Source organism: Corvus cornix, chromosome Z, assembly GCF_000738735.6.
Source record: "Corvus cornix cornix isolate S_Up_H32 chromosome Z, ASM73873v5, whole genome shotgun sequence".
NCBI lineage: Eukaryota > Metazoa > Chordata > Aves > Passeriformes > Corvidae > Corvus > Corvus cornix.
Window position 1 is genome coordinate 12,650,020 of NC_046357.1, and position 13,159 is coordinate 12,663,178.

Below are 13,159 nucleotides of genomic sequence, written 5' to 3' on the forward strand. Positions count from 1 at the left end.
TTGTTATGGATTGCTTAGGGCTACAAAAAAGTTATTCCCCTTGGGAAAAGGTCAGTTGTGCACACCTTATCCAGAAGACTTTCATTTTATGTCTACTACAGCTGCCATCATAACCAGACAGGCAACAGTAATGTTGATCCCCTTCCAACACTGGACTTGGTATGTAAAACTATTCCTTCTAGCCAAAGGCCTAATACTGTTCCTGTTCTGCACAGGGTTTTAAAGCATAGTCTAATAAATGCTGAAAGTATTCATGATAACACCCTGTCCTCTAAACCACCATTGCTGACACACTGCTAGGAGAAATTTCTCTTTTTAACCCATGACCCAAAGCTGGTGGCAAATCAGGGAAAGCATTCTCCCAGCCATCAGTCATTTTGTACAATCTAGCACTTTCTTAGATCTTTATTAAATGCAAGAGAAGCTGCATGGAGTTACATTGTGCATAGGGAGAAGAAGAATTTACAGTAATGCTATGCTCCAAAGATTTACTTTTTTTTCTTGAAGTAATTTAAAGCGTAATTCTAAGGCAGCAAACTGAGGCAATAGAATATCCAGTGTCCTCCAACCTCCCCTCACTCCTCCAGCTTTCACAAGGTATGCTGCCCATTAACTCCTTTATAAGAGATAGAAGCCCATTATAAACTCCTTACACTGTTAAATTTAATAAGAACAAACCAACTTAGATTACAAGATAATGCTTTATTTACTATACTCTAGAAAGTCAAGTTAAATATCAAATTCTAGTACTCATACAATCTTTCCACAGTAATTAATCTGTTCTGCACCAGGTATTCATTCCTGAATGCTTTTTCTCAAGACTGCAATGGGAAAAGCTATGTCCATGCAAAGCCCTACAGTAATATGTCAGCTACTCTTAGAAACATCCATGAATAAATTCAGCTGCTTGCTTACTGCATTCATGGGAAAAACAGCACTATGTTTATGCCCTACACAGGGTCCAAGTTTTGCCCTATAAATTATCAGCTAAAACACCTGCTGGAACGTTCTAGGCTTATGCATGAGGACCCTGATAACAGATGCAGATAAAAGTTTCATTTAAAGTCATTACCTGTCCCTATCCTTTATTTGGTTTTCTTTTTTCTTTCTGGACAGTTACTCAGCTTCTCCTGGGACTTTTAAAAAAAAAAATCAACACTAGACAATAGTGGTTAGTGATACAAATACAAGAACTGAAGTGCTACTACATACAAACTATTATAAAAGACAAACTTAAGTCTCTTGATAGCACCAAAGCATCTCTTCCTTTTAGCATTCTTACACTGCAGTCCCAGGTTCTCATTTTTGGTCATATCTAGAACCCTTTGAGCCCTCCTCCTGCAAGACTTCTACCAATTTATCAGTTGCAGTTGAAAGATCTTATTCTTTACAGAAAGTTTTAACTATGATTAGGCTCATAGAAGCTACATTAAGGTTCTGTAATATGTAATCAGAAAACCTAGGACCACAACATGAAATAATGGATAACCAACATCTATTTTTACAGATGCTAATTCTGAATGGGCTTTTCAGACTATTTGGCCAAAAAAAAAGGCTACTGAAGACAAACATTTCCTTTATGGCCTCCTAAAAAAAACTTCACTGTAGCTCCTTTATGCTGCTTAACTGGTATGGTATTGAGCTGTCTCTTAGCTGCTTCTGTGTAGATATCCCCAATTTACTGTTTTCAAGTTTAATTCATTCATCCTACTGTACCTTTTTCTCAGTTACGTAGTTGAATAGATTTAATATCTAAGTATTCATTTTGAATTCTGCAAATTCCTTAATAAACCTTATAAAGATACCTAGCACCTCTGCAAGCTGTTCCAGAAATTGCAGACAGTTGCTAGAGGCTGACATTACTTAATTATGTTGATTTGTTTCATAGTATTTTTTTTTCAAAGATCCCCTGTAAAAAAGAAAGACTGAAAGAAATATTCTGTAATTGCTCACAGATTATCAGATTTCTTAAAGGCTTTAAGTACAAAAAACTAATATAAAATATTATGAAACAACATTAAGGAGTGAGACCAAGTTAGACAGTAACAGTACTATGATAAAAGGTGCTCCAGCACTTTTTTTCCTAAGGAGCTTCAACGCAGAATGTGTCCATGGCACCCGGTGCATTGTACGTGATCACAAACTAGGATTCCTCAGCGTCAATCTGCATTTGATGCCCCAAATCTCATGGCTCTTTTTAGTGCCAACAGTTGGCCTTGCAATGCTGGTGAAGTGTGAACCATTGATCTTCATGTCAGGCAGTGCTTCCTCAAGGAGCTGCAGGGAGCTATCAGTCACTATTCCAAATACCTGAAGAGTCTTCAGTGTTCGAATTTCACCAAGCTCTCTGGGAAAAGAAAAATATGAAATTAATCATGAAACAGAAAAAACTTTTTTTTTTTCCCCGCCTGTACCCAAGCTAGGTAACTCCATTTCAGTAATTTTTTAGAAGAGGGTAAACTACCTAAGCATGTATTTAATTGAAACAAGTATGCTGTACTGATACTTCAGGAAACTGGCTGAATAAATTACTTCTTTGCTAATCTCTCTCACAGACTGAAAACAAATTGATCCTTTCCCTTTCATATCCCTGGACTTAAAAACCTAGAACAAGTGGAAGAAATTGCCCAGATGAAGTGCCAGGATGTGTCTCAGAGGACACAAGCCCTTGAGTACTATCAGTCAGTCTCCAATTTGTAGCAATATTTTGGTGAGTAGCCAGACCCAGCTTCTTGATTGTTTTACATTTTCCCAGTCATCATCTGAACTTTGTACCTTATAAGCAAGTACTGGACAAAATCTAAAGGCTGAGGCACATGCTGCTACAGAGAAGGTTCTTCAGATCCTCATCTTCAATAGTCCTGTTCCTCTCACAACCTTTCTTCTTATTGTTGACCATTTCCTTTGGGTTGACATCCTTCCTGAAACTATTAGGACTGAAAGCTTCTATACTAGTAAAAGGCAGAATGGCCTCATGAACAAGTCACTCTAAGCCATGTTTCAGTCACAATCAATAACTGATAAAGGTGCATACAAAAGCAAACATACACAGCTTACTAGGCCAGCCAGTATTGTCAACTCTGCCAACTTTTCCAATCCTTGCTGCACACTCAGAAGTCTGGTACTGATATTGATACTGGTCACTGGCAGGACTGCAACCTCCCGTTCCAGCAATGAGTACCACTGGTATAATGCCACTAACAGGAGACACCAGGCATGCATGGAGCAGCCAGTTCCATGAGTACAGACTGACACCACTGAAAGATTATCTCAGCTTTGATTCCAGTCTGGATTCTCAAAAGGTACAGGTTCTAGCAGTCAGGTTATTTTATCTTGGTTTTATTCCCAATTCCTCATACCAGTAAGTTTTGTGAAACAGTTTGCAATTCTAAACCTAAAATAAAGCAAATTTAAATTAACTTACCCTCTGCATGAACAGCAAAACAAAGCTATTTAGAGGTTACTTACACTAAGGCAGCAGGTGATATCTGGTAACATCGGCTAAGGCACAGATGTTGTAGGAACATGAGTTGTTTAAAATACTGAAAGCACTCAGGCTTTAACATCATGCTGTCACTGTTGAGAGAACACATTAAATTAAGGTTTAAGTATAAAGCAGCAGTAAATCTGGTATTTCCAAAATTCAGGCAGAGAAATTTATTAAACATCTACTTTTTCTGCCACTGAAGTATGTTTTTGCTGAATATGGAAGCAACTCATCTCTAGTAAGTATGTATTGTTGGGGGAGGAATTTTGATTTTCACTGAAGGGCAAGTGAAGCAGAAGTTTCTCTTCACAGAGATACTCTGCAGCAGAACTTATGCCATGAATAGGCAAGTTCTTCACACAGATTTCAAATTACTGTGATGCCATGATGATTTTTTTTTGCCTTTTCCTTTTACATACCTTTCATGTATTCTCAGTGTCCTTAGCACACATACTTGCAATCTTTAAGCCTGATATCTTAGCATAGTCCTGGAATTCTGCTAGGCCAGAACACCACACATCCTGAAGGCCTCACAGCTGGAGGCCAGAAAGCCTTGTGCTATCTTGAAAAGCCAAGGCCCTCTCTAGAACGTATTCTGTAAACTAAGATTAGGCCCATCTGGGGGGGAATACTTTCGAATAGGGAGATGTCACACCATTCATTTAAGCCTCTCATTGGGGAATCTTTGTCAGATATGCTAATTTGCAAGGTCTATAAAATTGTATATGTGATATATGGGGTGTGTGCATTTTGGTGTGTTCCACCTTGACAAACTGTTGCACATAAAGATCCCTATTAAATACCAAAGTAAAAACCCTTTTATCCCTTAACCATGTCTGACTTAATTCTAGGACTAGGGATAAGGCATCAACTGTAACTGACTAGGTCAAAACCAAAATACACCTTTTTTTACAGTTACATGGCCAAGCAACAAATTTGTATCAGAGATGACTTAAACCCTCTCTAGGGTGCTAGGCTAAACAACTCTAGGCATCCTTCCATTCTACCTATCAACTACTATCTCTTGTTAGTTAACAAATCCTTTAAGTATTTATGCTGGGGTAACAAAGACATCTTCAGGTTACTTACCTTCTCCAGATTAGGTCATGCCAAATAGCAAACCTTTTGTAGGTTTAGTTTGAGTGGTACTTCCTGGATGTGCAGTACTACACAACCTTGCCTCAATGCTAATCCCTTGAACCATAAGGATTTAAGGACTGGCTGCACAGGTCTTCTTACCTGAGATCTAAATGGACAAGCAAAGGACACCTCTCCACCAGTGTTTTCACATCTGAAAAGAGGTCACACAGAGACAGTCCCTCTTTCAGTAACAAGATGAACATGTTTTACACAGCCTACTCACTTTCCACACATGTTCATTTCTATCTTCTCTATTGAAACTCCACAACTAAATCACAATTTTTAAACTAAAAGATACATGCTTAAGACTTAACAGCATATGATTATGCCTATCAAGATACCTTACATGGGCTTCTTTTAACCCTCAGCAATACAGAAACATTTAGTTCAGCAAATTGTCCCTAGAAGTCAGCTACACCAACCATCAACTTAGCAAGAGATTAATTCAAATGGTATTTCTGTGAAATCTACTGAAACATAGTAATGGTGAGCTGCTGCCTGAAATACTTACGTGTAGTGAAAAAGTAACAAAAACTTTCCATACATCAAACACCCTTTCACAGCACCAAATCCTTTAGGCATCTCCATTTTTACCCCCAAAGAGTTCTTTCCTCATAACAAAACGTTATGGTTTTCCTGATTTAAACTAGATTTTTTGAGACTTTCTTTTCATTTTCTGCAAGTAGCACTGAATCATCTGTGGTTCAGGTATCACCTAAAAGCCATTGCAAGGTGCTCAACAACATGCAAGAGAATTTTGCTATTTCAGAATTCATGTGCAGAAATTAAACAAAACAATACCTTAATTATGATCACTAATTCAAGTCTTTTGCCTGATAAATTCCACTAAAACAGAGTAAAGTCACTCAGAGAAAGTGTCTGACAAACAGAAGAGGTCAGCACATGGTATCTAACGGCCCAATTAGAGGCCCCAAGGTTCAAATTCCTGATGTGGATAAGATTATGTAGCATATTTGTTTATCGGTTTGGGGCTGAGATAAGAAGATTTACCTATTTCCCAACAAAGGGAATGCGTGAAGGGGTCTGTGTGATGCTAAACAGAAATGAGAGGTCACCCCCTGTATGTCATCCAATGTCCTACTGTCATATTTCACTCATTGCGAAAATTAAATTCTCTTTACCACAAAAGGACTTTCACCCTTTAGCTATGCACTTGTTCGTTTTGATGTACCCTCCCCCAAATCTAGATTTATCTGCCTTTTCTATTACCCTCCAACTTAACACAACTTTTCTTCCCAGACCTATTAGCAAGTAAATGGTTAAACGTTGATTACTGAGATTATGTGCCTTCCAAATTAACTGGTATATGGATGTCAGTCAAACTCAAGCAGTTACTACAACTGTTCTCCTTCAGAAGATGCTTTCAGCAGCCACAACAGCAGAAGCTTTAAGAAAGCCTTCCAGATACTGTTCCTGGAACTAAATCATAGCACACAAAGTCCTGCTTCCAGGACTTACTTCAGAATTAAGTCTGTTCCTTTCAGCTGAAGAAGAAATGAGCTTTCACTTGACTGTTCTTAAATTCAGAAGAAAAATCATCTCACCCTTCATGACTGAGACAGAAATATGAGTAAGAGTCTCTGACAGCAAGAACTTCAAGCTATACAGAGCACAAAAAGTCACTGTTAGTACATGATTCTTCTATACAGTGAATGCCAACCAGAAGAAACTGTAAAGCCTGATGCTTTATCCCATACTGGGATAAAGGTTTGTCACACTGCTGTTTACCTGCTATTTGTAGATTCTCTCTGTATCCACTTAAATTTAACTGGGTGACTTTCGAAGTAACATGACTGACTGCTGCTTTCACATGAGTAGCTGTGAATTCACACCAGGACAAGTTCAGCTCCTCCAGCCTACAGACAAATGAACAGAGTTGTTAACAAGAATGGCTGAAATGCAGTTCATGTTCTGGTATTTTCTACTACAGTTTGTACTTTTAAAGCAAATACTCGTATCATGCCTACTGCCAACTTCCTGTATTCGTGACTGGAAATCCTAGTATGACAATAATTAAGCACTAATGAACGATCCAGGAGAATCTGTCTTTTAAGATTTTTAAGATCCAAACAGAGAAAATCCTTATCCAACAGGACAGCGCTGATTTTAGACCCTGATTAGGGAAAGGGGTTAAACTGACTTCCCAAAGCCACTTTCAACTGGAGGGATTCGGTAATATCTTAGGAAGTGAAGGTTCTCTCCAGGAACTGCAACAAGGAGACACTGTCTTTTCATCGGGTTTGTGACCTGAATCTGTTACAACTGAACAGATGGTCACATTGAGAGGAAAAACCACCACCCATTATTAGCATTGGTCAGATGACCAATTAATCCTAATTAGCATAAAATAATTCACCGTTTTATATAAACACTGGTCATGCTGTGAGCTTAACTCTCTTTACGTGCTTGATTACCTATAGCCTGTCACCATGGGGCTGGGACAAAGTATTGTTCTGTGTGCAGGTGTTGTAGCTGTAACCAAGGGACAAAAACACAGTGAACGCACAACCAGAGCATTTAGCACTCTCTACATAAAATGAAAAAACAGTTAAATTGCCACTAGCATTCCTGGGATCAGGTTTGCCATCTGCTATTCACCGTGCACTGCACAGACTGCCATCCTCTAAAGAGCTCATGATCTGAGTAATCAGACCAAGCAACAGAAAGATTAAGGCTCTGGCTGCCCACTAATTCGCAATTTGATTAAAAAACATGCTTTTGCAGAAGGAAAGATTACATATGTAGTCCTGCAGGTCACAGGAAGTCAGCAGAAAGATTGGGATATAAATCCCAAACTCAGTGGGGCCCAGTTCAATGATGTGCTGCCAGCAGATGGTTTAATCACTGGAGCTGTGAATCTGAACACAGCCTTTCATAAACTAGAAGGTTACGGAAGGATTATTCTATCATGGAAAGGCACAGTGTTCTCTGCCACTCATGCCGTACTCTGATTGCAAAGGGAGGTCTGGAACTTCACTTTCCAGTTTCAAAACACACACTTCATCTTTGTGAGAATCACATACTGTTTTCATAAAGAAAATCAAATTTACATTATATCAAAGGAACATAAATGGTGTTTACCCACCCAAAAAGATGATTCGCAAAACTCATGAAAAACTACAGAAGTACATCTTTGCTATTAAATGAAAAAATTGCTTGACGGAAAGAAATTACCTGACTGTTTAGGTAATAATCAACTGTTAGGCATTTAGGAACAGAAACAAGCACATTGAAAAAGAGTATTACATAAAAGTATAACTGGGATGCCTAAGGGAAAAAAAATAAATCCTTTTTTCAGGAATAGCAAAAAACTGGTTTTGTCTTACATAGAACAGCTGCTCAACATCAGCTCCAAGGTTTCTGCAGAAAACCCTGAGCACCCACAGAGATTTAGTCGTATCAAATTGGGATTCCTAGCAATGCTCCTGTAGAGAGAAAAAAAAGAAAAATCTCACAAAATTTAAATGTTGTAACATTGCTTACTTTGCTAGGATGTGACTATTTTTAAGACCTAATTTCCTGTGCAGGGACTTGTTCATTAAACATGAAGTACTGCATCTTTAATCAATTGACCAACCTGAGTCACTAAGGGTCTCAACTCTACTTGCTGCATCAGGGCAAAACCTTGAAAGGGATACCTGTCCATTTACTTGACATTGCTGACAAGTCTGCCTATTTATAAACTACTAAGTTTACAAGGAAATGGTTTCTTTTCACCTTTTCGTGTTGTATGCCAATAAATATACACCACAGCTTATCAGAGATGACTACACCTTTAACAAAGACAAAGCAACCATCCCATTTCTGGTATCACCCCTCTGCAAGACAGCTTATTCCAGAACAAAATACATGTCCAAATAGCATCTCTGAATGCATTTGTCTGCAAGACTAGAGCACACATGCAGTTAGCAAAACCTGGAAGAACCCTTACACTCAGTATCTACATTTGTTCAGAAGGCAATAAAATTCCATCATTAGTGCCTGATTAGTACCCAATTTTCAGACAGTTTTTACCCAGTATCAAAAGCCAAGCCATACTGATTTATTTGTGTTCTGGTTCCCCCCTCCCTGGAGTGAGGAAAGCATCAGAAAGCAGAACAGACAGAATCTCTGCCACCTGACCTATGGCCACTAGCACCTCCACAGTCACCGGGTGTGACTGAACAGGAGGTTGACTGCACACCCATTAGTGTCTTTGCAATCCAACCAAGAAACACCTTGTCTGCTTGACAGAATCTGTAATATTCCAGGACTTCAGAGTGAAATTCAACAAAAAAGTGAGCAATAGTGCAGAAGCACAATGAGCATCTGGTGGAAGAGCCACTGAGAGCCCTTGGAATGGAAAAGAACCTGCACACCAAACACAGCGCTCTCTTGGGAGCACAAAAATGGAAAAATAAAAGTAGCTCTGCTGTACATCTTACATAGACACATAAACCCTAGAGAGACGAGCAGTTTCTCCAACCTCCTGTTACTCTGGGGAATTGGCAGGGAGAAAAGAAGGAAAGAAAAAAAAGGCACCTGGCCATTTCAAGAGACTCCCACAATGAACAACTTTCCACTGCATTCTTTCATCAGCCTGCACAAAATGATGGCACCAAACAGAAGGTATTTACTGAATATTCCGACACATGTCACTCACTTGATGATGCTGTCAGAAAGCACTAGACCCTCCAAGCTGAGGTTCAGCAGCTTTTCACACAGACAGAGAATACTGTGGAGATCTGCAACAGACACTGTGCAGTTCGACAAATCCAGGTGCTGAATTTTAAGAAGACTAAAAAAAAAAAAAAAAATAAAAATACGAAGAAAGTGACGTTTCTAAAATTGCATTAAAACCTGCTCCATAAATTCCCCATATCACAAATATATCCCATACACTAAAAGCATGCAGAATGTGCAGAAAATATTTCTACTGATTCCTCATAACACCTGAAAGTCTATCCTGCTGAAGTTAAATTATTTTTTTGAGTGTACCATAAAAGAACACTGGAGATGATACTTCTTGGGTCTACAAGATACAAACTGCAAGTGCCTTATGGTGCTTGATACTTAAAAAAAAAAAAAAATCACATCAACTTGGTTTTAAATAACTGACAGGTGAGTGCAGATCATCCTGTTTCAACACATGCCTAACCACTGATGAGCTCTTCCACACTCCAGAGACAGCAGAAACACTGCTGCTGGTTACGACTACCTTAAAACCAAAAACACACAGAAAGACTGTGAATATTTGAGACATGGTTTCTGCAGAACATGCAGAAAAAGCCTTACTTGCTTGTTTTAAACAATGGATCCCCAATGCAAGATCTTGGGCAGCGGAAGACACTAACTCCTGCAGGCAACAAGTGTCCAAGCACTCCTGGCAGCAGATTCCCACCAGTCAAATCAAGAGTCTGCCAGAGAGATTCATCAAACCTAAGGCATAGAATTTTACTTATTAGTGAGCTCAAACGGGTCCAAGGTATGAGTACAACCACAGCAAGTTTTCAGTGTCAAAAACAGACAGAGAAGGGAAAGCTATTTAATAGATTACAATAATATTAAAATACATGAGTCATCTTTTGGTTATACATATCCACATATGGCACAAATTCAATTATATATGTATAAATAAGGTGAGAACCAGACCACTTAATCGTCTATGGAAACAAAGGTTTTCCTCAGTACTAAATGACAGAAGTAACACTTACGAAAGTCGATGCCATCTCTTGCAAATCATAGAAACTTTCAGCAAGTCCCTTAGGGGCAAATAGGCAAAGATTGCCAAGAGCAATTCATCTGGAAGTGCATCCAAAGAAATACCTTTAGGGAAAGAACGAAACACGTTCTAGTTAAAGCTGGTTCATTTTTGCCTGCTGGTCAGATGCCTTGTTTGGTTTGGTTGTTAAAAGCACCTCTACAGTTTCTCTACAGAAAAATATATACATCAGCCTACATCAGACATCAGCCCACTATTCATAACCCTTGCAGCTCATCATTGTAGGATTTTACCATCTTTGCCTAGGCACGACTGGCAAATGCAAGGGTTTGTGTAATATCAAGTTTGTATACATACTAAAGCCATGGACATTACTCATATACTCATTTGGGAAACAAGAGCATCTTAGTTGCTGCCTCCGTAATCTAAGGCTTGTATGATTCTCTGGTGTTTTCCCCCCACCCCCCGCTAAAATGCTCACTCTTCCTATGCATACAAAGGTCCCAGAAGGGAGCCCAATGTAAGCTATGCTTCCGTGTGATACACAGGAAAAATGAGATGCTACAAACTGCTTACTAAAACATGCGTGCTATCACCACTCCAAGAATTATCTGAAACGATACGGTGCAATTGCAGCTTCTCTCAGGGCTCCAGAAGATGTCGTGATTCACATGAGAGATTTCTGGGTGGTGGAGCTCAGTAACAGCTGCCTCTGACCCAGCACTCTGTCTTATATAAAAACAGGATTGTCTGAAGGCATGCTCACCCTTCTGTGTGACAGCACAATGTCTGGAAAGAGCTGCTTATTTATTTTGCATCCCATACTCAGACTAAAACCACATCTTGACACCAGGGAAAGGAACCCAGCATTCGATAAGCCCCTCTTCAAGTGTCCAAGAGCCCTGCTCTTTCCCTGTCAGTCCCTTTCCAGCCCAACAGCCTTCCATCCTTTGGTGTACTTTCCCTGTAGCTCTCTGGCACAGTCACTCACATCGCTCAGTGGTTGCCTCCACCGGCAGCTGAGACACAGCCCTGCCGGTACACCTCAGCCTGCACTCCTTACCCCTCCCTTCCCGCCTCCAAACAGATAATTTTCAGATTGAATTTGGTTTTAGACTGATGGATTTCAGCTTTCTTTTTCTCTGTGTGCTTTAACCATCTACTAACTAGAGTGAACATTGCAAACAAACTTTGTCATACTTTCGCTTTTACATTAAACCTCATTTTGCTGTTACCTTTGCTGATGATTCTTTGAACGACCTTAAAACACTGATTCACAAAAGGGCCCCTGCTGGGCCAAGGTGCCACCCATGTCCCACACAGATAGACAAGAGCAGACGGACAGAGGGACGTGCAGCACAATCCCCCCCCCTCCCCCCCCCCCCCCCCAGCACACACGCACAGGAGGTCGCAGGGGTAGGCAGCAGAGAACCATGCTTTTTGTGGACCTCAAATCTGGAGCCAGACACACCACCCCCGTTTAAATGGATACATAAAATAGAATTTATCATCCCAAGCCTGAAAGCCACTAGATCTAAAAGTGACATTCTGCTGGGTAAGAGCAAAAAAAAAAGTAAACAATGAAGCAGGGTGGACTTGTAATGCCCACTCTCCACCTCTACTGAAGGGCGAGCAGAACCTGGAGCAGGGTGACGGTACCTGACTCTGTCTCTCGGAGCAGCCACGGCCGGCGCAGGATAACAAAGTCCTTTTCATTGTCCTTCACCTTCTGCCGTTTTGGAGGAAGACAGGGTGACGACACCAGCAGGTCCTGTGGTGTGTTTTCATTGCCCAGCTTGTCTTTCTTAAGGGCCGACACTCCCATGCCCGAGAGAAGCTCCGAGGACTTGCCGGAGTCCCATTCCAGGCTGGTGGAAACATTAGTGCTAGAGGATGGGATCTCCTGGAGGTGTTTTCTGCAGACACAGCAAAACCCAGAGGATCTGAGGGTACTGCCAGACTGACACCAAACACAGGGTGGGGATCCTTGAAGCATTTCAGTCACTCGTACTCCACATCCACACGCAGAGCGACTAAGTGCGGGAGCTGCGGGCGCTGGAAGCACAAGCAGCGGCCACAGCGCAGGCGTGTGCTCCGTCTGGCAGACTTTGGGGGAAGATCCCGCCAGGGACTGAGCGCGCCCCGCTCCCGGATGGGGCGGGCGAGGGACCGGGGAGTGGAGCCAACGGAGGCGGCGGGATACGGCAGCCTCCCAGCACCACCAAACCCGGACGCAGCCGCGACAGCAGCGGGCGGGACCCTCGCACGGCGGGGCGGCAGCGCGGGCAGCGGGGCGGGATGCACGGGCAGGCGGGAGGAGCTCCACTCGCGGCCGCCGCCCGCTGCGGGCGGGAGAAAGGCGGCCCCCGCCCCGGCAGCTCCAAGGGCAGAGCTCCCCGCACTCCCGGGACCACCCGCGGGGCCACACATACACACGCACACAACGTTGTGATCCCCGCACCGCTCCCACGCCCGGGAGCCCATTCCCGCTCCCCAAGGACCGACACCCGCTCCCGGGGTTCCCACGCACAGCCACCCCCGAGCAGCCGGGGTACCGGCCGCGAGGCTTCCCTCGCAGCCCAGCAGCGGTACGGCCGTGTCCCTGCGCATCCGCGCATCCCGACGTTCCCGTGTTCCGGTGCCGCCGTACCTGTACATGGCGCTGGAAGGCCCGCGCGCCCCGCCGCGCGCCCCGCGCCTTTCAGCACCGCGCCATCCCGGCACCGGCCGGAAGCCGCAGCGGGGGTGGCCGCAGGGACTGTCGGGAGTTGTAGTTCGCAGCCGTGTGCCCGCCCGGGGGCGGGGCTGTG

The 13,159-nt window shown here is 42.3% G+C and overlaps 1 protein-coding gene across 2 annotated transcripts; it reads right to left on the bottom strand.

Annotated features, from left to right (window-relative positions):
* Positions 1-390: 390 nt before the first annotated feature.
* On the bottom strand, positions 391-13,093 carry SKP2 (S-phase kinase associated protein 2). 2 transcript variants are annotated; one of them, XM_039567555.1, is made up of 10 exons: positions 13,000-13,093; positions 12,009-12,265; positions 10,342-10,453; positions 9,923-10,066; positions 9,291-9,425; positions 7,975-8,073; positions 6,377-6,504; positions 4,727-4,778; positions 3,469-3,576; positions 683-2,347 (listed from the first exon to the last, which is right to left on the bottom strand). In XM_039567555.1, exons 1-10 carry the CDS (start codon positions 13,005-13,007, stop codon positions 2,137-2,139), a joined length of 1,254 nt encoding a protein of 417 aa, XP_039423489.1. In that variant the 5' UTR covers positions 13,008-13,093; the 3' UTR covers positions 683-2,136. The 2 variants fall into 2 exon arrangements, with proteins under 2 accessions (XP_039423488.1, XP_039423489.1); XM_039567554.1 differs by lacking the exon at positions 13,000-13,093 and having other exon boundaries at positions 391-2,347; positions 12,009-12,552.
* Positions 13,094-13,159: the final 66 nt, after the last annotated feature.